This window comes from Bombina bombina, chromosome 3 (assembly GCF_027579735.1).
Source record: "Bombina bombina isolate aBomBom1 chromosome 3, aBomBom1.pri, whole genome shotgun sequence".
Classification (NCBI taxonomy): domain Eukaryota; kingdom Metazoa; phylum Chordata; class Amphibia; order Anura; family Bombinatoridae; genus Bombina; species Bombina bombina.
Window position 1 is genome coordinate 502,749,089 of NC_069501.1, and position 22,668 is coordinate 502,771,756.

At 37.2% G+C, this 22,668-nt stretch overlaps 1 protein-coding gene across 1 annotated transcript in view; it reads right to left on the reverse strand.

The window, feature by feature from the left end:
- SFT2D2 (SFT2 domain containing 2) overlaps positions 1-22,668 on the reverse strand; it is a 267,916-nt gene that overhangs the window by 231,066 nt on the left and 14,182 nt on the right. The window contains exon 3 of the mRNA XM_053706876.1: positions 5,531-5,616. Coding sequence (XP_053562851.1) covers positions 5,531-5,616 — 86 coding nt within the window. The remainder of the gene's footprint in view (positions 1-5,530; positions 5,617-22,668) is intronic.

Sequence of the window (22,668 nt, forward strand, 5' to 3'; positions counted from 1 at the left end):
TGTTAACAGGCATAAACTTGATAACAAAGCACAAAAAACGTTTTAAAATAAAACCGTTACTGTCACTTTAAATTTTAAACTGAACACACTTTATTACTGAATATGTGAAAAAGTATGAAGGAATTGTTCAAAATTCACCAAAATTTCACCACAGTGTCTTAAAGCCTTAAAAGTATTGCACACCAAATTTGAAAGCTTTAACTCTTAAAATAACGGAACCGGAGCCGTTTTTACATTTAACCCCTATACAGTCCCTGGTATCTGCTTTGCTGAGACCCAACCAAGCCCAGAGGGGAATACGATACCAAATGACGCCTTCAATAAGCTTTTTCAGTGGTTCTTAGCTCCTCACACATGCATCTGCATGACTTGCTTTCCAAAAACAACTGCGCATTAGTGGCGCGAAAATGAGGCTCTGCCTATGACTAGAAAAGGCCCCCAGTGAAAAAGGTGTCCAATACAGTGCCTGCCGTTTTTTTAATACATCCCCAAGATTAAAAGAACTATTTATAGTAATAATCCACTAAATGTACTTATAAAGTAATCGTTTTAGCCCAGAAAAATGTCTACCAGTCTTTAAAGCCCTTGTGAAGCCCTTTATTCTTATACTAAACTAAGAAAATGGCTTACCGGTTCCCATAGGGAAAATGACAACTTCCAGCATTACCAAGTCTTGTTAGAAATGTGTCATACCTCAAGCAGCAAAAGTCTGCCCACTGTTTCCCCCAACTGAAGTTAATTCATCTCAACAGTCCTGTGTGGAAACAGCCATCGATTTTAGTAACGGTTGCTAAAATCATTTTCCTCTTACAAACAGAAATCTTCATCTCTTTTCTGTTTCAGAGTAAATAGTACATACCAGCACTATTTTAAAATAACAAACTCTTGATTGAAGAATAAAAACTACATTTAAACACCAAAAAACTCTTAGCCATCTCCGTGGAGATGTTGCCTGTGCAACGGCAAAGAGAATGACTGGGGTAGGCGGAGCCTAGGAGGGATCATGTGACCAGCTTTGCTGGGCTCTTTGCCATTTCCTGTTGGGGAAGAGAATATCCCACAAGTAAGGATGACGCCGTGGACCGGACACACCTATGTTGGAGAAATTGATAATAGAAGTAAATTAGAAAGTTGCTTAAAATTGCATCCTCTATCTGAATCATGAAAGAAAATATAGAATAGCGAACACAAGCCCTCCCCCATCTTTTCTTCTCTTAATGTGGTTTAGTATGGATTTTACTCAAGCTGCAATTAATTAAACAAACAATCATACCTATTTTAAATTTCTACTTTATAACTTAACAGATTTATATATAAATTCATAAACTACTATTTATAAATGGCACATTCATTTACGCAATCAGTCTGGAAGGCAGACCTCTACATCTAAGCTGTTGGGTGATCATTTGTTTACGACTTGAAATAATATTCACATCTAAACCACCTAGCATCCTCACAAACGTGTTTTTGTTGTCATGAGCAATAACACTGATTTTAGAGCAGTGTTTTTCAACTCCAGTCCTCAAGACACATCAACAGGCCATATTTGCATGATATCTGGACTAGGGCACAGGTGAAATAATCAGCTGATCAGTAGCCATGGTTACTAACCTGCTCTCACCCAATAGCTGATTATTTCACCTGCACTCTAGTACATAAATCATGAAGCACTGCTTTAGAGAATACATGGATGGTGAGATCCATAGGGATTAATGTTAACAAAGTTCATAACACTGTGAGCCTACTCCCTCCTTCTGTGAGATGATCAAAGCTTCCTAACAGAAAATACTGCTGCAGCTATATTTATTTAGACCTGCACCACTCCTGTTTTTGAAGGCATAAGAATGTGTTATTCACAGGCTTGCTGGAGTGGTGTGTGTTCTAATGGGCTTTTAACTACAGTTTCTGTGGAAACTATTACTAAATGTTTCCGACTCTGCTTCCTCTCTATGTTTAATTTGCATTTGTAGATCTATACCTGTGTATAGGTTTTAATATTTACACTGTTCAAAAATGTGGCATACTTGCTGGGTTACTTTGAGTTTATTGCTTGTAAACATTGGTTTGTAATTCCGTATGAATCTGTACAATACACTTTCAATGTATGTAATATAATTATACACACACATTATAATACTAAAATTATACATTTTATTAATAATAAACTAAGGATTGTATTCATATGTTAAACATTTTACTGAATAAATACATGGCCTAACACTGTTTACAAAACTTTAGTAAATATCAGGAGGCAAGGCTAGGCAGGAAAGTAAAAGGAAAGACAGCTAAAAAGACCAAACTTTAGTGATAAGACACAGAGATACATAGGCGTATTAAAAATAGGAGTTGCAGTTAGTTTAGATACATCCTTTTCTTGAAACTGGTATATCACGGACCAATAACTTGTAAATATTGTCTCAATTATTTATCTGATTTTATGCTATTGTGGTATACCAACGGAAAACACAAACTTACTGTGCTTTGTCAGTTTTGTTCATATAATAATAGGGACATACAAGACAGATACACAAACAAACGGGAAAACAGATTCCACACTTATGACAATATTTCTAAGGGCCCTGTGTATTAACCGGTGTGTGGACAATCTTCTCAACTTTAGAAGTTGTCATCAAGGTTACACTCCATATGGGCTGCGGATCTGTTTGTATGCAGGCCCGTATACATTATTACACACTCCGATGAGTGTGCAATGCCCACCCCTTCTCTCAAGCGAGAGAAGGGTCTGTCAATCACCCCAAGCAAGTGAGTTTGCTTGGAGTTAGGCGCAGCGGTCTAATAACATTACAGGAAGCAGGCTCGCAAGGGCTCCAGAGTAACTTTTGCTGCTTCATACATGGACCTCTAAATATGTATTTTCACTAACTCACATTTATTGTTTTTTAAAGTGTATGTGTGTGTGTTGAAGCATGCATGTTTTACCCCTAAAATGCAAGTAGAAAACCACAGTGTAACGGTTGACTCACAGTATTAAAATAACAAGCTACAATTAAGACAATGCATAAGTAAAACCCTATATTAACTATAAACAGTGCAGTGACAGTCTAACATCTTCTAAACCATTGTTATGTAGACCATATTGCTAACATCAATACAACATACAGACAAACATAACTATCAGCTTTGTTCATTGTTCATATGACAATGTTATATTTTAAAGGCCCAATTATCAAAAAACTTGCTGGCATAGAGAGAAATCACGCAAAATCTTTGGGATTTTTTTTTTTACAACTTATATTGTAATAAAGGGGTCTCTCCTTTACCTCCAGAGCCCTGCATAGTGAGATAAGCATCTCTCAATACAAAATTTGCATTTCAAAAAATTCTTTGGAGGGAGCTCTTCGAACAGACGAGACTTCTTAGATCATCTCGCCTGAGCAGAGAACTTTAGATCATAGGGCCCTTAGTGTTAATATTTGCTATAATTATCAGCATACCCATCATACATACACAGTGCTACTTAATCAGTCGCTTATTTTCTTGTTGCTTTCTTTCAGCTCACTTAAATAAAACATGCCTGGTGAATGTTGTGCTCCAGCGCTAACAATAAGCAAACAAATACGAATAATATTTGTTCAGAGTGTAGGATTTGACTAATCACTTTTGCACTTTTTAATGCTCATTGGTCGATTGGTACTAAAAATGCTCCCTTTACATGCAAGCGTTAGTAAGTATTACAGATCAGACGGTGATCATTTGCAGGAAGAACACACCTGATATTTTTGTATTCATTGAAACAAATCGCATCTTTTTTTTATTTTTTAAAAGGAACATTAAAGTCTAAATTAAACTTGAATCATTAAAAAAGAGAATGGAAAAAATATCCAATTCCTTTAAGCTATCCAAAGCACAAATTAAATGCATAATACTGTTTTAATGATAATTTGTGTAGCAAACAAAAAATTAGCTCATTACCCACCAGATTTTTTTTCACTTTCTGCAGCAGTTGAAAATTACATTGCAAATTAGCTGCAGAGAAACAAAGACATTTTGTTGTTTTTAAAATATCTCAAATAAATTTGTTTTCTTTGCTCTTGGTCTTACAATTATAAAATAACAATGTAGTAATAAAAAGGGTGCATTGCTTACAAGTACATCTTACATTCACAGCTTGCAGACCAGGGAAAGGCTAGGGGTTGAGGGGGGAAAAAAAACAAAAAACCTACTGCCCCGTATTTGACAATTCTAATCAAATAGCGCCACTCTGGCCGGAGCACAGAGCTGCTTGAAGGGAAAACCGCTCCAAAGCTAAAGCGTAAACAGTTCCTGCATGTGTCCCGCTCTTTCTGCGGACCATTTTGCATTTTCAGCAATTACATCATTATTCAGCTCTAATTGGCTGGGCATTCAAAGCAGGACAACCCCGATTTGGGTTTGCTCCTGTTATTAGATAGCAGGAACTCGGAAGAAATTGGATCAAAGATGTTAAGGTGAGAAATAATTTCACAGTTTTAGAATTCTTTCAGCAGTAGGAGTTATTGTACACATTATGATTTATTTATTTTTGTGCCGAAATACTGTACAGTAGTTTACAGTTGGGTTGACAATTCTTAGTCAGAACTATTTTTCTGTACTGGCTCCATCTCCCTTTCCTCTCCACTGTTGTTCCACTGTTCTCAACTTTTAAATTAAATTTGAAATAATCATTTATATGTTTATGTGATTATTGTTTAATTGCAGGTTTTTGTAAAAGTGACCCCTTAATTGTTGTTTTTCCCCTAAAGAGTTGAGTGAACTAACCACGTCAAACTACACTAACCCCAAACTTAGCCACCCAAATTGTGCCCTTATATCCGTATCTAAATTTTACTTATGAAATATTAAGCTGTATATAAATTCCCCAAGGCAGAACATGCAGTGATCTGAGATGTCATCTCAGAAAATGCTGTATGTCTGCAGAAAGAACAGGGCACATGCAGGAACTGTTAGTGCTTTTGCTTTGCAGCTCTGCTCCACATCAGGCTGTTCACTTAACAGCGCTTTGCTCTGGCTTCACTTTGCAAATTTTCCTTAAAACAGTGAAGCCAGTATAAAGCTCTGTTTGAAAAGAAAAGTCAAATACATAAAAGCACTGCAAAGTGGAAGTGCATTGATTGTTGACTGGCTCTAAGGGATTTTTCAACCCCATACCCTAGCCTTTTCCCGGACTACAGAGCTGTGACTCCTAAATGTAAGATGTTTCTTTTGAACAATGCACCTTTTTTATTACTATAATTTTACCTTATAATTATGTGATGTTAGACCAAGAGCAAAAGAAACAAAAATTTATTCAAGATACAAATTAAAAAAAAAAATTCCCTCTGCAGTTAATTTGCAAAACAATTTTACAATTGAGCAGGTGATTTAGTGCAGCTGCCTAATTTAAAAATGTAATTTCAAAATGACATGCAGAATAAATTAAAAAAAAAAAAAAAACATAAATAATTATCTCACCACAGAAAGTGAAAACAAGTTCTGCATCTGGGCATACATGGATTTTTCAACCAAATTACACAACATGACAATGCCATACCTGCAAAGTGATGCAACATTCCCCAAAGTATAAAAAACAGCAAACAGAGTAGTTCCTTTACCAGGAACCCATAGGAGACAAGCACCCTAAAAAGAACATAAAACAAAAGAATTACAATTATGCTCAGTATAATCAAGTAAGTCAAATGTGATTTTACTTTTAATATTTACATTTAAAGGGATACTAAAGTCAAAATCAAACTCTCTAATTTACTTCCATTATCAAATTGTGCACATCATTTCTATGTGCACAAATTGTAAAGCTTCAGCTCCTGCTACTAAGAGTTCACAGTAAATGTATGTATTTTTATAGTATACCATTTGCTGATGGCCAACACATGATAATGTAATACTAGAGAGAGAAGTACGGGGTTATTAGCACTCAACCTACCTATGAATAGATAATATATAAAATATGAATTTTATTAGAGACTTGTTAAAATGCAGTAAATGTTAACCGCTATCAAGACAATAAAACCAGACGTACCTTCCTTTACATATAGACGGGCAAAGAATTTTAATGACTGTCTGACAAGAAGCCATTTTGACAGAAATGCTAATAAAGACCCTCTATATAAAGGCTCTATTGCCTGTGGAAGTTGTGTAGTCTGTCAACATATGATTAAGAAACAGACTATAACTGACAGATTTGACAATACTTGGTACATAAAGGATTTCATCAATTGTAAAAGTACTAATATAAATTACAACTACAAGTAAGACAGTAAATTACATTATGTTGGCATGACAACTAGAAGTCTTGGTACCCGTATGATAGAACATATGAGCAATATAAGAACAGTATATAAAGATGTGGGAAAAGGGAAAATGATAACAAGTGTAGCAAAACATTTTCTACACTCACATAATGGAAATCTCAAAACTTTCAAATGCTGGGGTTTGGAAAGATTATGACCAGGTATTAGAGGTGGGGAACAGAACAGAGACTCTTGAAGATGGAGACTAAATGGATATTTAATCTGAATACAGTCATACCACATGGCATGAATGAATATAACAACTACTGGGTCTATCTTTAAATTATATCACACGTAAGAATAAGAGAAAATTTATTATATTTTCCATATCATTTGATATTTATTTACACAATTAAGAGAAACTCTAAGTAGAGATTAAAAATATTTGTGTGCTTTGTCCAAATAATAAGACTATAACCAATCTACACTTTGGATACTATGGATAAGCAATTACATAAAAAAGTGTAGTAACATTAGTGAGGGATGCAATACCATATTAACAATAGCTTGGCCTCTATATACTCTATTATAGGAACATATTGACATCACAGATTAATTTCTGTTTGTGACTGTTATCCATTGCTCTGATTGGCATTATATTTGACACAAATGTCAGTATGTAGAGAAAGGATTTTCGTCTTTGAAAAGACGATTAACAAGAGTAAAATAATTTCTTTTTTCACATAATTATTATTAATACCTAAGAAGTATTTATCATTATTAATATTATAAGATTATATAAAGTCATCCTAATATATAGAAAGACCTAAAATAAGAAGATCTATTGAAAAAATAATTTTCCATGCCGGATAATAATAAACATAATATAACAATAAAATTGAGAGCACAAAGAGAGAGCGCCTAATGGTGTAATATCGTCGAGATCAAAATGATACAAACAAAAACAGTATCTGCCAAGTGGATACTCACAAAGAAGTTGGCACTAGCAAGTAGTGCATACAGGCGGGCTGACCTTTGTACAGCAGTCAGTACGCTGAATGTGTGGAAGTCGTATCGGAGATCTGTTATGATAGAAAGGAAACACAAAAGACCAATGGTGCAATATCGTCTGAACCCAGATGGACACGAAAAAGACACAGTATCAGCAAGATGTATACTCACAATGGAGTTGGCACTCACAAGTAGTGCATTCAGGCAGGCTGACCTTAATACAGCAGTCAGTACGCTGATTGTTTGTAGCCGTTATCGGCTCAGGCTTGTCCTCTGCACACAGCGTGGATTATCGGCTGTGGCTCAGCTGTTCTCTGGTAGGAGGAAATCCTCTGGGTGTGACGTGAACAAACCAAAATATGCACCTGGAGCTTAGTGGAAGTTCAGAGCATACACAGTGCATACAGGTTGTTATTCAGATTTGTTAGTAACAGAATAAAAACAAGTGACTAAAAAATATATTTAAAATCACCGGTACGAAAAAAGGAAGTCAGCGGACAAAATGCTGGGTAAAAATAATTAAAAGGGAATTTATTTGGAGCTAAATACAACGCGTTTCTCGGCCGATAATGCTCACTGGCCGTTTCATCAGGTAAGTATAAAAGTATAGCGGGAAAACAACATTTAAAAATACATAGGAAGGTCATGATTGGTTGGGACATCCACCAATAAATAACCAGACATTTTGTTACATTTTAAAAACAATATTACGCTGACATCCTAAAAGAATACTTTTGTTGCATGCAATAACAAAATTCATAGTTGGTTTGCAAATAGAAAAAATTCCACTGTGTCTAATTAGAAACAATGTTAAAAAATATTATATTATTAAGAGCATCGAAAAAAACCTTTTTGTGGTAAAGTGTACAAAATACTCAGCAGCTTTTGTAATCATGTCATAATGAAGGGGATGACAATAAAGTGACTTAATGAGGCTATGAGAACTCTAACAGTAGAATATCAATTTGATAATTCTACAGTATACTCAGATCTAAGTGTTCGATGTACTCAACAAGTATCTGCAACTGTATTATGAGTACCAAAGCACCTAGGGGTGAACTGGATATAAACAACACATATTGACGCTCACTAATTGATTTGGAGATAAATATATCTCCATGTACCTACAAGGAATGACACAATATAACTAATATTGTATATTTTAAAGTGAAATGAACGTTTGTTGTGTATATTATATTGTTGACCTAACAACACAGGTAGACTATTTCCAATATCGACAATAAAACTGAAATGTGTTGGGTACACGACATAGGGTAGGGCATTTTCTAATATTGTGTTCGTTAGTTGAATGCTGCCAAATCCAAGTTTGAATTCAAACCTGAGGGCCATAGGGTATTCAACTTGTGAATCTAGAAGGTTTCACGTTGTCTTCATTTGATAATTCTATTGTAATCTGTTGAAGGAGGTATGTAATCTATGGGATAAAATTTGAAAATTTCAGGATTGCCCTGATGCTTGTTAAGGCAATGTTCTGGTATACTGTGTTTTACCTTTTTCTTTTTACAATTTTTACAGTTGCGTAAATGCTCTCCCCACCGGGTTCTGGCTTTTCTTGAGGTGCGACCCACATATTGGGCCCCACAAACGCATTCAAGGACATAGATTATGAAGATAGAATTGCAATTTAAAAATTTCTTTATAGGAAAAATCTCCCCAGTAGTTTTAGAGGAAAAATTCTTCATACCAGATGGTATATATTTGCACGTGTTACAACCTCTTTTTCCACATTTGTAGACTCCTATGTGACTAAGAAAATTTGTATTGTTAATGGATTTTTTGTTAGAAAAAATATGTTTAACTTTTTTACTGGGAGCTAGCTTGCTCCTCAGAGTTGGAGCCCTAGTATACACGATTCTTGGATAGCCATCTACTTGATTTTTTAAGATGGGATCTTTAAGTATTATAGGCCAATGTTTGTTTAGAATCTGTCTAATCTGTTTATAATTATTATTATATTGAGTAATAAACAATGGACTTGCTGAAAAGTTATCCTTCTCTCTTTTTTTGATGATCTTATTCTTATCGAGTAAAGTGTCTCTGTCTAAAAGTCTGGCCTTATCTCTACATGAAATCAAAAGGTCATTAGGATATCCTTTGTCAAGGAATCTTTGGTAGATAATTTTACTCTGTGAGTCAAAGGATTCTAACGATGAACAATTACGTCTAATTCTCTCGAATTGGCTAAAAGGGATGTTTGATAGCCAACTGCTATGATGATTACTTTTGAAGTTTAAATAACTATTGCTGTCTACTTTCTTAAAGAATGTTTTTGAACAGAGATTTCCTGACTGGTCCCAACTTAATGTCAGATCTAAGAAATCTATTGTCTGCTTGTTGATATCAGCAGTGAAAGACAAACCAAAGTCATTTTGGTTGAGAGAAGCAGCAAATAATGTTGCTGAGGAAAGGTCACCTCTCCATAAAAAAATCAAATCATCAATGTAGCGGCCATAGAACACCAGACTCGCCCCGGCAGGGGAATTGTAGATATATGCATCCTCAAAAATGCCCATAAAGATGTTAGCAAAGCTGGGGGCGAATCTGGTGCCCATGGCCGTACCTTTCATTTGCAAATAAAATAAATCCTGAAACAAAAAATAATTATGTTGTAGAATAAATTTAATGCATTCTACAATGTACTCTTTTTGAAAGAAAGGCATATAGTGGTCTTCATTTAATTTCATCAAAATTGTCTGTAAACCTAGCTCGTGAGATATGTTAGAGTAGAGAGAACTAACGTCACAGGTGATCCATACTAGTTCACCATTATTTTTGAATTCCTTGATTTTATTAAGTAAATCCGTACTATCTTTAATGTAGGATCTGAGGCCAACAACATGTTTCTGTAAAAAAAGATCGATATAATAAGATAGATTATATGTTAAGTTATCGATCCTGGCGATAATTGGTCGACCGGGAGGATGTTTAAGATCCTTATGGATTTTTGGCAAATGGTAATAATGTGCCACACTTGGGTTACCAACTTTAAGAAAATTCCTTTCATCTTTATTTAGAATGTTGAGATTGGAACCTCTTTCAATCAATATCTGATATTCTTTTAAAAAGATAGATGTGAGGTCTGTTTTTAGAATTCTATAGTAGTTATTATCGTTAAAGATCCTTTTGGCCTCTGATAAATAATCACAAAGATCTTGTATTACTATTCCTCCTCCCTTGTCAGCATCCCGTATGATGATATTGGGGTTGTCTGCAAGGGAGGAGACTGCCTTCCTTTCACCTTGTAGTTTGTTATTCATACTGACGTAAAAATGAAATCATCATTCTCTCCTCCATTGGGATGTAGCCAATATGTAGAAATCTACCATAATTTGGTAATTGATGACCTTGAAAAAATTTCTTCTAAATTTTCGAAGAAGAATTTTTACAAACTACAAGGTGAAAGGAAGGCAGTCTCCTCCCTTGCAGACAACCCCAATATCATCATACGGGATGCTGACAAGGGAGGAGGAATAGTAATACAAGATCTTTGTGATTATTTATCAGAGGCCAAAAGGATCCTTAACGATAATAACTACTATAGAATTCTAAAAACAGACCTCACATCTATCTTTTTAAAAGAATATCAGATATTGATTGAAAGAGGTTCCAATCTCAACATTCTAAATAAAGATGAAAGGAATTTTCTTAAAGTTAGTAACCCAAGTGTGGCACATTATTACCATTTGCCAAAAATCCATAAGGATCTTAAACATCCTCCCGGTCGACCAATTATCGCTAGGATCGATAACTTAACATATAATCTATCTTATTATATCCTACATTAAAGATAGTACGGATTTACTTAATAAAATCAAGGAATTCAAAAATAATGGTGAACAAGTATGGATCACCTGTGACGTTAGTTCTCTCTACTCTAACATATCTCACGAGCTAGGTTTACAGACAATTTTGATGAAATTAAATGAAGACCACTATATGCCTTTCTTTCAAAAAGAGTACATTGTAGAATGCATTAAATTTATTCTACAACATAATTATTTTTTGTTTCAGGATTTATTTTATTTGCAAATCAAAGGTACGGCCATGGGCACCAGATTCGCCCCCAGCTTTGCTAACATCTTTATGGGAATTTTTGAGGATACATATATCTACAATTCCCCTGCCGGGGCGAGTCTGGTGTTCTATGGCCGCTACATTGATGATTTGATTTTTTTATGGAGAGGTGACCTTTCCTCAGCAACATTATTTGCTGCTTCTCTCAACCAAAATGACTTTGGTTTGTCTTTCACTGCTGATATCAACAAGCAGACAATAGATTTCTTAGATCTGACATTAAGTTGGGACCAGTCAGGAAATCTCTGTTCAAAAACATTCTTTAAGAAAGTAGACAGCAATAGTTATTTAAACTTCAAAAGTAATCATCATAGCAGTTGGCTATCAAACATCCCTTTTAGCCAATTCGAGAGAATTAGACGTAATTGTTCATCGTTAGAATCCTTTGACTCACAGAGTAAAATTATCTACCAAAGATTCCTTGACAAAGGATATCCTAATGACCTTTTGATTTCATGTAGAGATAAGGCCAGACTTTTAGACAGAGACACTTTACTCGATAAGAATAAGATCATCAAAAAAAGAGAGAAGGATAACTTTTCAGCAAGTCCATTGTTTATTACTCAATATAATAATAATTATAAACAGATTAGACAGATTCTAAACAAACATTGGCCTATAATACTTAAAGATCCCATCTTAAAAAATCAAGTAGATGGCTATCCAAGAATCGTGTATACTAGGGCTCCAACTCTGAGGAGCAAGCTAGCTCCCAGTAAAAAAGTTAAACATATTTTTTCTAACAAAAAATCCATTAACAATACAAATTTTCTTAGTCACATAGGAGTCTACAAATGTGGAAAAAGAGGTTGTAACACGTGCAAATATATACCATCTGGTATGAAGAATTTTTCCTCTAAAACTACTGGGGAGATTTTTCCTATAAAGAAATTTTTACATTGCAATTCTATCTTCATAATCTATGTCCTTGAATGCGTTTGTGGGGCCCAATATGTGGGTCGCACCTCAAGAAAAGCCAGAACCCGGTGGGGAGAGCATTTACGCAACTGTAAAAATTGTAAAAAGAAAAAGGTAAAACACAGTATACCAAAACATTGCCTTAACAAGCATCAGGGCAATCCTGAAATTTTCACATTTTATCCCATAGATTACATCCCTCCTTCAACAGATTACAATAGAATTATCAAATTAAGACAACGTGAAACCTTCTGGATTCACAAGTTGAATACCCTATGGCCCTCAGGTTTGAATTCAAACTTGGATTTGGCAGCATTCAACTAACGAACACAATATTAGAAAATGCCCTACCCTATGTCGTGTACCCAACACATTTCAGTTTTATTGTCGATATTGGAAATAGTCTACCTGTGTTGTTAGGTCAACAATAGAATATACACAACAAACGTTCATTTCACTTTAAAATATACAATATTAGTTATATTGTGTCATTCCTTGTAGGTACATGGAGATATATTTATCTCAAAATCAATTAGTGAGCGTCAATATGTGTTGTTTATATCCAGTTCACCCCTAGGTGCTTTGGTACTCATAATACAGTTGCAGATACTTGTTGAGTACATCGAACACTTAGATCTGAGTATACTGTAGAATTATCAAATTGATATTCTACTGTTAGAGTTCTCATAGCCTCATTAAGTCTCTTTATTGTCATCCCCTTCATTATGACATGATTACAAAAGCTGCTGAGTATTTTGTACACTTTACCACAAAAAGGTTTTTTTCGATGCTCTTAATAATATAATATTTTTTAACATTGTTTCTAATTAGACACAGTGGAATTTTTTCTATTTGCAAACCAACTATGAATTTTGTTATTGCATGCAACAAAAGTATTCTTTTAGGATGTCAGCGTAATATTGTTTTTAAAATGTAACAAAATGTCTGGTTATTTATTGGTGGATGTCCCAACCAATCATGACCTTCCTATGTATTTTTAAATGTTGTTTTCCCGCTATACTTTTATACTTACCTGATGAAACGGCCAGTGAGCATTATCGGCCGAGAAACGCGTTGTATTTAGCTCCAAATAAATTCCCTTTTAATTATTTTTACCCAGCATTTTGTCCGCTGACTTCCTTTTTTCGTACCGGTGATTTTAAATATATTTTTTAGTCACTTGTTTTTATTCTGTTACTAACAAATCTGAATAACAACCTGTATGCACTGTGTATGCTCTGAACTTCCACTAAGCTCCAGGTGCATATTTTGGTTTGTTCACGTCACACCCAGAGGATTTCCTCCTACCAGAGAACAGCTGAGCCACAGCCGATAATCCAGTGCACACGCTGTGTGCAGAGGACAAGCCTGAGCCGATAACGGCTACAAACAATCAGCGTACTGACTGCTGTATTAAGGTCAGCCTGCCTGAATGCACTACTTGTGAGTGCCAACTCCATTGTGAGTATACATCTTGCTGATACTGTGTCTTTTTCGTGTCCATCTGGGTTCAGACGATATTGCACCATTGGTCTTTTGTGTTTCCTTTCTATCATAACAGATCTCCGATACGACTTCCACACATTCAGCGTACTGACTGCTGTACAAAGGTCAGCCCGCCTGTATGCACTACTTGCTAGTGCCAACTTCTTTGTGAGTATCCACTTGGCAGATACTGTTTTTGTTTGTATCATTTTGATCTCGACGATATTACACCATTAGGCGCTCTCTCTTTGTGCTCTCAATTTTACAGTTTACCCGACTTACCACCGGTTTGGAGTGGAGCAGCCTTCCAGAATTACAGATTCTGACAGCGTTTATTTCACCTATCTCCTATATGCTGTGGACTTTACTGTGAAATCAAATTCGTTTGTATTTTTATTCTTAATCTTTAATATATTTTTTTTACTATATTATTAATATTATATCACTCTTTCTTTGCACAGTCTATTTGTTGACATTTAATTGGAGGTTTTTTTTGAGTACACACCATATGTTTTTGTGAATATTTTATTTATGGACACATAAGTTTCTTCGATTTACACCAAAGAACGTTTTTGTAACGCTAAATTTAATTTTTTCACATAAGTGCTAACACAATTACAATATGAACATTGTATGAGCACTAGCAGATTCACGATTTCTATTTATTTTTGTAGACACACAAGTATATAAACCACGCACAATTCTCCTTGCATAATATAGCGCACCCTATTGTATGATTCAATATCATACTTTTTTTATAATATAACAATGTTTACCTGTACATATTATGTATAGAAATAATATAAGATATCAATATCAAGTACTACTTGAAAATATAATATCAGTGTTATTATTGAAATTAACAGTTAACATAAGTCTACTCCTATTATTTAGATTTCATAGCTATAAATGAATATGTTAAAACAAGCTTTACCTATGTATTTATAGGAGTCTATATTGCAACAGTATTGCTTTAAGGGATTAGTAAACTTTTTAGTGATATTTAATGCAATGTTTTACATTTAAGTATAACTGGCAATTGTTATTAATTCATCAGAGATATGATGCAATCTTTATATATCCTGTTGTACACAGCATCTTCTATTATAGTTTAGACATATATAGTTTTTAAATGACTACTATGAAAAGATGATTCACTTTAAAAACATATATGTCCCAATGTGTACCTTAAGTTATGAACAGCTTACTTTAGCATATACCTACGCTTATTTCAAAAACTAGGGTACACTTACTATAAATTAAGATTGACTTTACTTCTATAGGTTTATTACAGCCTATTATTTTTCTTAAGAAGATCACATATGTAAGTCAAAGTTAATATCACTGGACAGATATCACCGTCCCTTTAAGTATAGCAACCACTAATGGCAATACTCCCTTTCTTAATCTTGTATAAATCACAAGTATTTATATTCATACTAGATCGGTATCATGTGAAGTCATCCTCCAACAGTAACATCAAAGAATGTACCCAAATTTCACTATTTTAAAACATATATTTATTTTTGAATGATCCTCTAATATAACTTTCCCGTAACTGGTTCATGTAATGTTAAATAGTAGGTGTGTATCAGTATAGCAGCTCCGAATACACCTCCGGTCCTACAGCCAATTACATTAAAGTTAGTAGCCTTATACACGCCCACTTGGATGACGAAAATATAGGTGTGTAACGCAAGGCTAATCTTGATTGGCTATGTAAATATTGAAGGAGGTTTATAAGGCAGGAGCTTGGAACGCTTCGGCTTGTTCATTTTCAACCATTTACACATAAGTCAACATTGAGAAAGGCCGGTTTACGGCGGAAACGCGTCTGTTGCTCATTTAAGTAATTGGTTTTGCCACTGTGTCACTCCTGTCACCTGAAGCCGATGCTTCCTGATATCGGCCAGGAAACAGGGGAGTGACACACAGTATTTTAATTCACTAATGGTTTTTGTGGGGATGTAGTGTTGATAGCAGTTAACATTTACTGCATTTTAACAAGTTTATAATAAAATTCATATTTTATATATTATCTATTCATAGGTAGGTTGAGTGCCAATAACCCCGTACTTCTCTCTCTAGTATTACATTATGTATCCTTTATAGGGGCAACACCGGCCCATTTAGACCTTCTACCAGCTTCATATACGTAGTGCCAACGACTTCTTTCTTCTTTTCCGGCTAACAAATGATACAAGGCACAGGATAATTGAAGGAGCATGACATTTTAATAAACTTTCTAATTTACTCCCATTATCAATTTTTCTTCGTTCTCTTGCTATCTTAATTTTAAAAGCATGAACGTAAATCTTAGCAGACAGCCCATTTTAGGTTCAGCACCATGGATAGCGCTTGCTTATTGGAGGCTGACATTTACCCACCAATAAGCAAGCATAACCCAGGTTCTCAAACAAAAATGGGCCGGCTACTATGCATCACATTCCTGCTTTTTAAATAAAGATAACAAGAGAACAAAGAAACATTGATAATAGGAGTAAATTAGAAAGTTGCATGCTCTATCTGAATCATGAAAGAAAAAAATTTGGGTTTAGTGTCCCTTTAATTAACTTAAGAACCCTGTCTTCTATATAAGTTATAAGAAACCTTGGATTGAAGAGCACAACAACTTAAACAGTTACTTAAAGTGAAGAACGTTCCAGTGATTTATATAGGGCTAGACCACTGGTTTTCAAACCTGTCCTCAGACCTCCATAACAGCTCACATTTGAGGATATCTGAACTGGAGCACAGGTGAAATAATCCGCTGCTTACTAAACATGGTTATTTTACCTGCTCTCATTCAAAGTAATCCTGAAAATGTGGCCTGCTTTTGAGTCCTGAGGACAGCTTTGAAAAACAGTGGGCTAGTCTATGAAAGCTTACAAAGGAGGATTGGTCACACCTTTACAGATTAGCAGATTTAGGGCGTGATTATATAAACCTCTCCGCTCTGATGAGATGATCTAATATGTCTTGTCAGCACCGTGAGATCCCGCAAAGACTTTTAAAAAAGCATTTTTTCTTGAGAGATATTTCTCTCTCTGTGCTTAGTTCTGCATGTGAAGGAAGAGACACCTACATTGAAAAATACTCAAAAAAAAAGCTCCAAAGATATGGTGAGATTTCTCTACATGCCAGCAAGTTTTTGCTCATCGGGCCCTATCAACTCCTATAAGTTTTTCGATCTATGTAGTAAATGCTTATTTTTGTATCATAAATGTGTAATTTTGAATCTTAATTTATCAAAACTCTTTACACTGTTCCATAATACGTAAATCCTGTAGGTAATGCAAACCTGTTCAGATTCCCTTATGTAGTAAAAACTAATAGCAAAAGGACAAAGCTATTCTCTTAAAGGGACAGTTTAACCAAAAAGTTATCTAATTTTAAATGGAATAGCATGAATAGTTATATACATTATTGCTGAACAATCTGCAAGATTCGTTTTCTTTATGTGTAAATATTTTTTTTTGAAAAGGAAATTTATGCTAACCTGATAAATGTATCTTTTACGATATGACGAGTCCACGGATTTCATCCTTACTTATGGGATATCGCCTCCTGGTCAGCAGGAGGAGGCAAAGAGCTTCACAGCAGAGCTGCATAAATAGCTCCTCCCTTCCTCCCTAACCCAGTCATTCGACCGAAGTTAGGAAGAGAAAGGAAAAACCAAGGAGCAGAGGTGACTGAAGTTTAACAAAAATAAAAATCTGTCTAAGAAAAAAACGACAGGGTGGGTCGTGGACTCGTCATATCGTAAAATAAATAAATTTATAAGGTAAGCAAAAATTTCCTTTTCTTTTACAAGATATGACGAGTCCACGAATTTCAGCCTTACTTATGGGATACAATACCAAAACTATAAGACACGGATGAAAGGGAGGGACAAGACAGGAACCTAAACGGAAGGCACCACTGCTTGAAGAACCTTTCTCCCAAAAACAGCCTCCGATGAGGAAAAAGTATCAAATTTGTAAAATTTGAAAAAAGTGTGAAGAGACGACCAAGTTGCAGCCTTGCAAATCTGTTCAACAGAAGCATAATTTTAAAATGCCCATGAAGAAGCCACAGCCCTTGTAGAATGAGTCATAATTCGTTCTGGAGGCTGCTGTCCAGCAGTCTCATATGCAACACGGATGATACTCTTCAGCCAAAAAGAAAGAGAGGTAGCCGTAGCTTTCTGACCCCTACGTTTCCCAGCAAAAACAACAAATAATGAAGATGTCGGACGAAAATCCTTAGTTGCCTGCAAGTAGAACTTCAAGGCACAAACTACGTCCAAATTATGTAACAGACGCTCTTTCTTAGAAGGGTTAGGACACAAGGAAGGAACAACAATTTCCTGATTAATATTTTTGTTAGAAACAACCTTAGGAAGAAAACCAGGTTTGGTACGTAACACCACCTTATCAAAGTGGAAAATAAGATAAGGAGAATCACATTGTAATGCCGAAAGCTCAGAAACTCTGCGAGCAGAAGAAATAGCAACCAAAAATAAAACTTTCCAAGATAATAACTTAATAGCTATGGAATGCATTGGTTCAAACGGAACCCCTTGAAGAACATTAAGAACTAAATTCAAACTCCAAGGAGGAGCAATTGGTCTAAACACAGGCCGGATTCTAGTCAGGGCCTGACAAAAAGATTGAACATCTGGAACATCTGCCAAACGCTTGTGTAGCAAAATAGACAAAGCAGAAATCTGTTCCTTTAAGGAACTCACTGACAACCCTTTCTCCAATCCTTCTTGGAGAAAAGATAAAATCCTGGGAATCCTAACCCTACTCCATGAGTAGCCCTTGGATTCGCACCAATAAAGATATTTACGCCATATCTTATGGTAAATGTTTCTAGTAACAGGCTTGCGTGCCTGAATCAAGGTATCAAGGACTGCTTCAGAGAACCCCCGCTTAGATAAAATCAAGCGTCCAATCTCCAAGCAGTCAGCTGCAGAGAAATTAGATTCGGATGATGGAAGGGTCCCTGAATGAGAAGGTCCTGCCTCAATTGAAGCTTCCACGGTGGCAGAGAGGAAATGTCCACCAGATCGGCATACCAAGTCCTGCAAGGCCACGCAGGAACGATGAGGATCACCGAAGCCCTCTCCTGTTTGACTTGAGCAATCACCCGGAGAAGGAGAGCAAACGGTGGAAATACATAAGCTAGATTGAACGACCAAGGCACTGCCAAGGCATCTATCAGTTCGGCCTGAGGATCCCTGGACCTGGATCCGTATCTTGGGAGCTTGGCATTCTGACGAGACACCATCAGATCCAATTCCGGTGTGCCCCACCTGAGAAACAGGGTGGCAAAGACCTCCGGATGGAGTTCCCATTCCCCGGGATGAAACGTCTGTCTGCTCAAAAAATCCGCCTCCCAGTTGTCCACTCCTGGGATGTATATTGCTGACAGATAACAAGAGTGAGCCTCCGCCCATCAAATTAACTTGGATACTTCTGTCATCGCTAAGGAACTCCTTGTTCCTCCCTGATGATTGATGCAAGCCACAGTCATGATGTTGTCCGACTGAAATTGGATGAATTTTGCCGAAGCCAACTGAGGCCAAGCCAGAAGCGCATTGAATATTGCTCTCTATTCCAGAATATTGATGGGAAGAAGAGACTCCAACCGAGTCCACACACCCCGAGCCTTCAGAGAACTCCAGACTGCACCCCATCCTAGTAGACTAGCGTCCGTTGTCACTATCACCCATGAAGATCTGCGGAAGCACGTCCCTTGGGACAGATGATCCAGTGACAGCCACCAAAGAAGAGAGTCTCTTGTTTCCTGATCCAGATCTATCTGAGGAGACACATTTGCATAATCTCCATTCCACTGCCCGAGTATGCTCAGTTGTAGAGGTCTGAGATGAAAACGAGCAAACGGAATGATGTCCATTGCCGCCACCATCAATCCAATTACCTCCATGCACTGAGCCACTGATGGCCGAGGATTGGACTGAAGGGCTCGGCATGTATTCAGAATCTTTAACTTTCTGACTTCCGTCAAGAAGATTTTCATGGATATAGAGTCTATAAGAGTTCCCAGGAAAGGAACCCTTGTCTGTGGAATTAGTGAGCTCTTTTATAGATTCACCTTCCACCTGTGAGTCCTTAGAAAAGACAGAACCATGTTGGTATGAGACTTTGTCAGTTGATAAGACAACACCTGGATCAGAATATTGTCCAGATAAGGCGCCACTGCAATACCCCGCGGTCTGAGAACCGTCAGCAGAGACCCTATAACCTTCGTGAAGATCCTGGGTGCCGTGGCCAGCCCGAAAGGAAGAGGCACAAACTGAAAATGTTTGTCCAGGAAGGCAAACCTTAGGAACTGGTGATGATCTTTGTGGATAGGAATATGAAGATATGCATCCTTTAAGTCCACAGTAGTCATATATTGACCCTCCTGGATCAATGGAAGAATTGTCAGAATAGTCTCCATCTTGAATGATGGAACTCTGAGAAACTTGTTTAGACTCTTGAGATCTAAAATAGGTCGGAACGTTGCCTCTTTTTTGGGAACCACAAAAAGGTTTGAGTAAAACCCCTGCCCCTGTTTTAGAACTGGACAAATTACTCCTTATAGTGGAGAGGTCTTTTACACAACGTAAGAACGCCTCTCTTTATCTGGTCTACAGACAATCGTGAAAGAAGAAACCTTCCCCTTGGGAAGGAATTTTTGAACTCCAATTGATACCCTTGAGACACGATTTCTAGTGTCCAAGGATCCTGAACATCTCATCCAAGCCTGGACAAAGGGAAAAAGTCTGTCCCCTACAATATCCGATCCCGGATCGGGGGCCGCCCCTTCATGCTGTCTTGGTAGCAGCAGCAGGCTTCTTGGGTTGTTTACCCTTATTCCAACCCTGGTTAGGTTTCCAGGTGGCTTTGGCTTGAGAATAATTCCCTTCCTGTTTAAGAGGAAGAGGGGATTCCCTTGAAGTTTCGAAAGGAACGAAAATTACTCTGTCGTCCCCTTTGTTTAGCCGTTTTGTCCTGAGGGAGGAGATGACCCTTACCTCCCGTAATGTCAGAAATGATCTCCTTCAAGTCCGGCCCAAACAGGGTCTTACCCTTGAAAGGAATCGCTAAGAGCTTTGATTTAGAGGACACATCCGCAGACCAAGACTTTAACCATAAGGCTCTGCGCGCTAAAATGGAAAATCCTGAATTCTTAGCCGCCAATTTGGCGATCTGAAAGGCGGCATCCGTAATAAAAGAATTAGCCAGCTTAAGGGCCTTAATTCTATCCATTATTTCTTCTAAACGAGTCTCAGTCTTAAGGGACTCTTCTAGAGCGTCAAACCAAAAGGCAGCCGCAGTTGTGACTGTTACAATGCAGGCCGTTGGTTGAAACAGAAACCCTTGATGAATATATAGCTTTTTTAGAAGACCCTCCAATTTTTTATCCATAGGGTCCTTGAAAGCACAACTGTTCTCAATAGGGATAGTCGTACGCTTAGCCAGGGTAGAAATAGCTCCCTCCACCTTAGGGACCGTTTGCCAAGAGTCCCGAACAGTGTCGGCTATAGGGTACATTTTCCTAAAAATAGGGGAAGGGGAAAACGGGATACCCGGTCTCTCCCATTCCCTAGTAATAATTTACTAAGTTCTCTTAGGAACTGGAAACACATCGGAATAAGAAGGGACCTCCAAGTATTTGCCCATCTTACTCAATTTCTCTGGCGGGACCACAATCGAGTCACAGTCGTCCAGAGTCACCAAAACCTCTCGTAGCAAAAGGCAGAGGTGTTCAAGTTTAAATCTGAAGGACATAATGTCCGAATCTGTCTGGGGTAATGCACTTCCTGAGTCAGACAGTTCCCCCTCAAACAGGGCCTCCCTACCCCCCAATTTAGAGCCCTGGGAAGGTATATCGGAGATAGCCATTAAAGCATCAGAAGTTGCAGGGACCACGTGGGTCTCTGTCCTGCTACGTTTGCCTTGTAACACTGGCAACTTAGATAAAACTTCTGTAAGAGTGGATGACATAACGGCAGCCATATCCTGCAGAGTAAATGAAGCAGATGCCGTTGAAGAACATGGCGTCACCTGCGCGGGCGTTAAATGCTGCGACACTTGGGGAGAAAAATGCGGCATACCCTGAATTTCATCAGTCTGAGGACATTCATTAGATATATCTTTATTAAAGAAAAATTTTTCTTTAAACTGTAAAGCCCTCTCAATACATGAGGGACAAAGTGTAACCGGGGGTTCCACAATGGCATCTAAACACATAGAACATGTAGTGTGTTCAAGATCATCCATGTTAACAGAAATGAAAAGTTAGCTTGATCGTGTCTTTAACAATAAAAAGCTAAATGTATAGCTAAGAAAAACGTGTGCACTGTATCCTTAAAAACAAACTGTCCCAGCTTTAGCTTAGCGTTTGACTTAAACAAAAATACAATTTGAGTATAATTTTTATCCCAATTTGCTAAAGAAGGTCCACCAATACACAAATTTAACAGTCATCTCGCCGCAGCTCTGCTGCGGCTTCTACCTGGCTCCACTGACCAAGAATTCTCCTCTAAAACGGTGTGCCTAAGATCGCTTGTCTATACTATCACAAGCGGACTTAGGAGCCGTAAGGAATGCTGTCCGTCTCAGTAAAACTGCGCGGCTGAAGGCGCGAAAATTAGCCCCGCCCTTCGTGGGCGTACACAACATACCCCGGGAAAAACAACCGAGTACCGCCATATACCGGAGCCAGATAGAGAGTTACTTTATCTCCCTCCGACTCCGGTACTACTCCCAGCGTCAGCCACATATTCACAAGGTTCCCCATGAAAGTCAAAACATAGGACATGTAGTGAACTCTGCACTTAACATAACAAGTGACTCGCCCGTTGTGTCAGCAATTGTATCTAACGCAGCTCCCAGCGCATCTAAGCATATTTGTTCCTGCCAGATGAGTTGTGAAA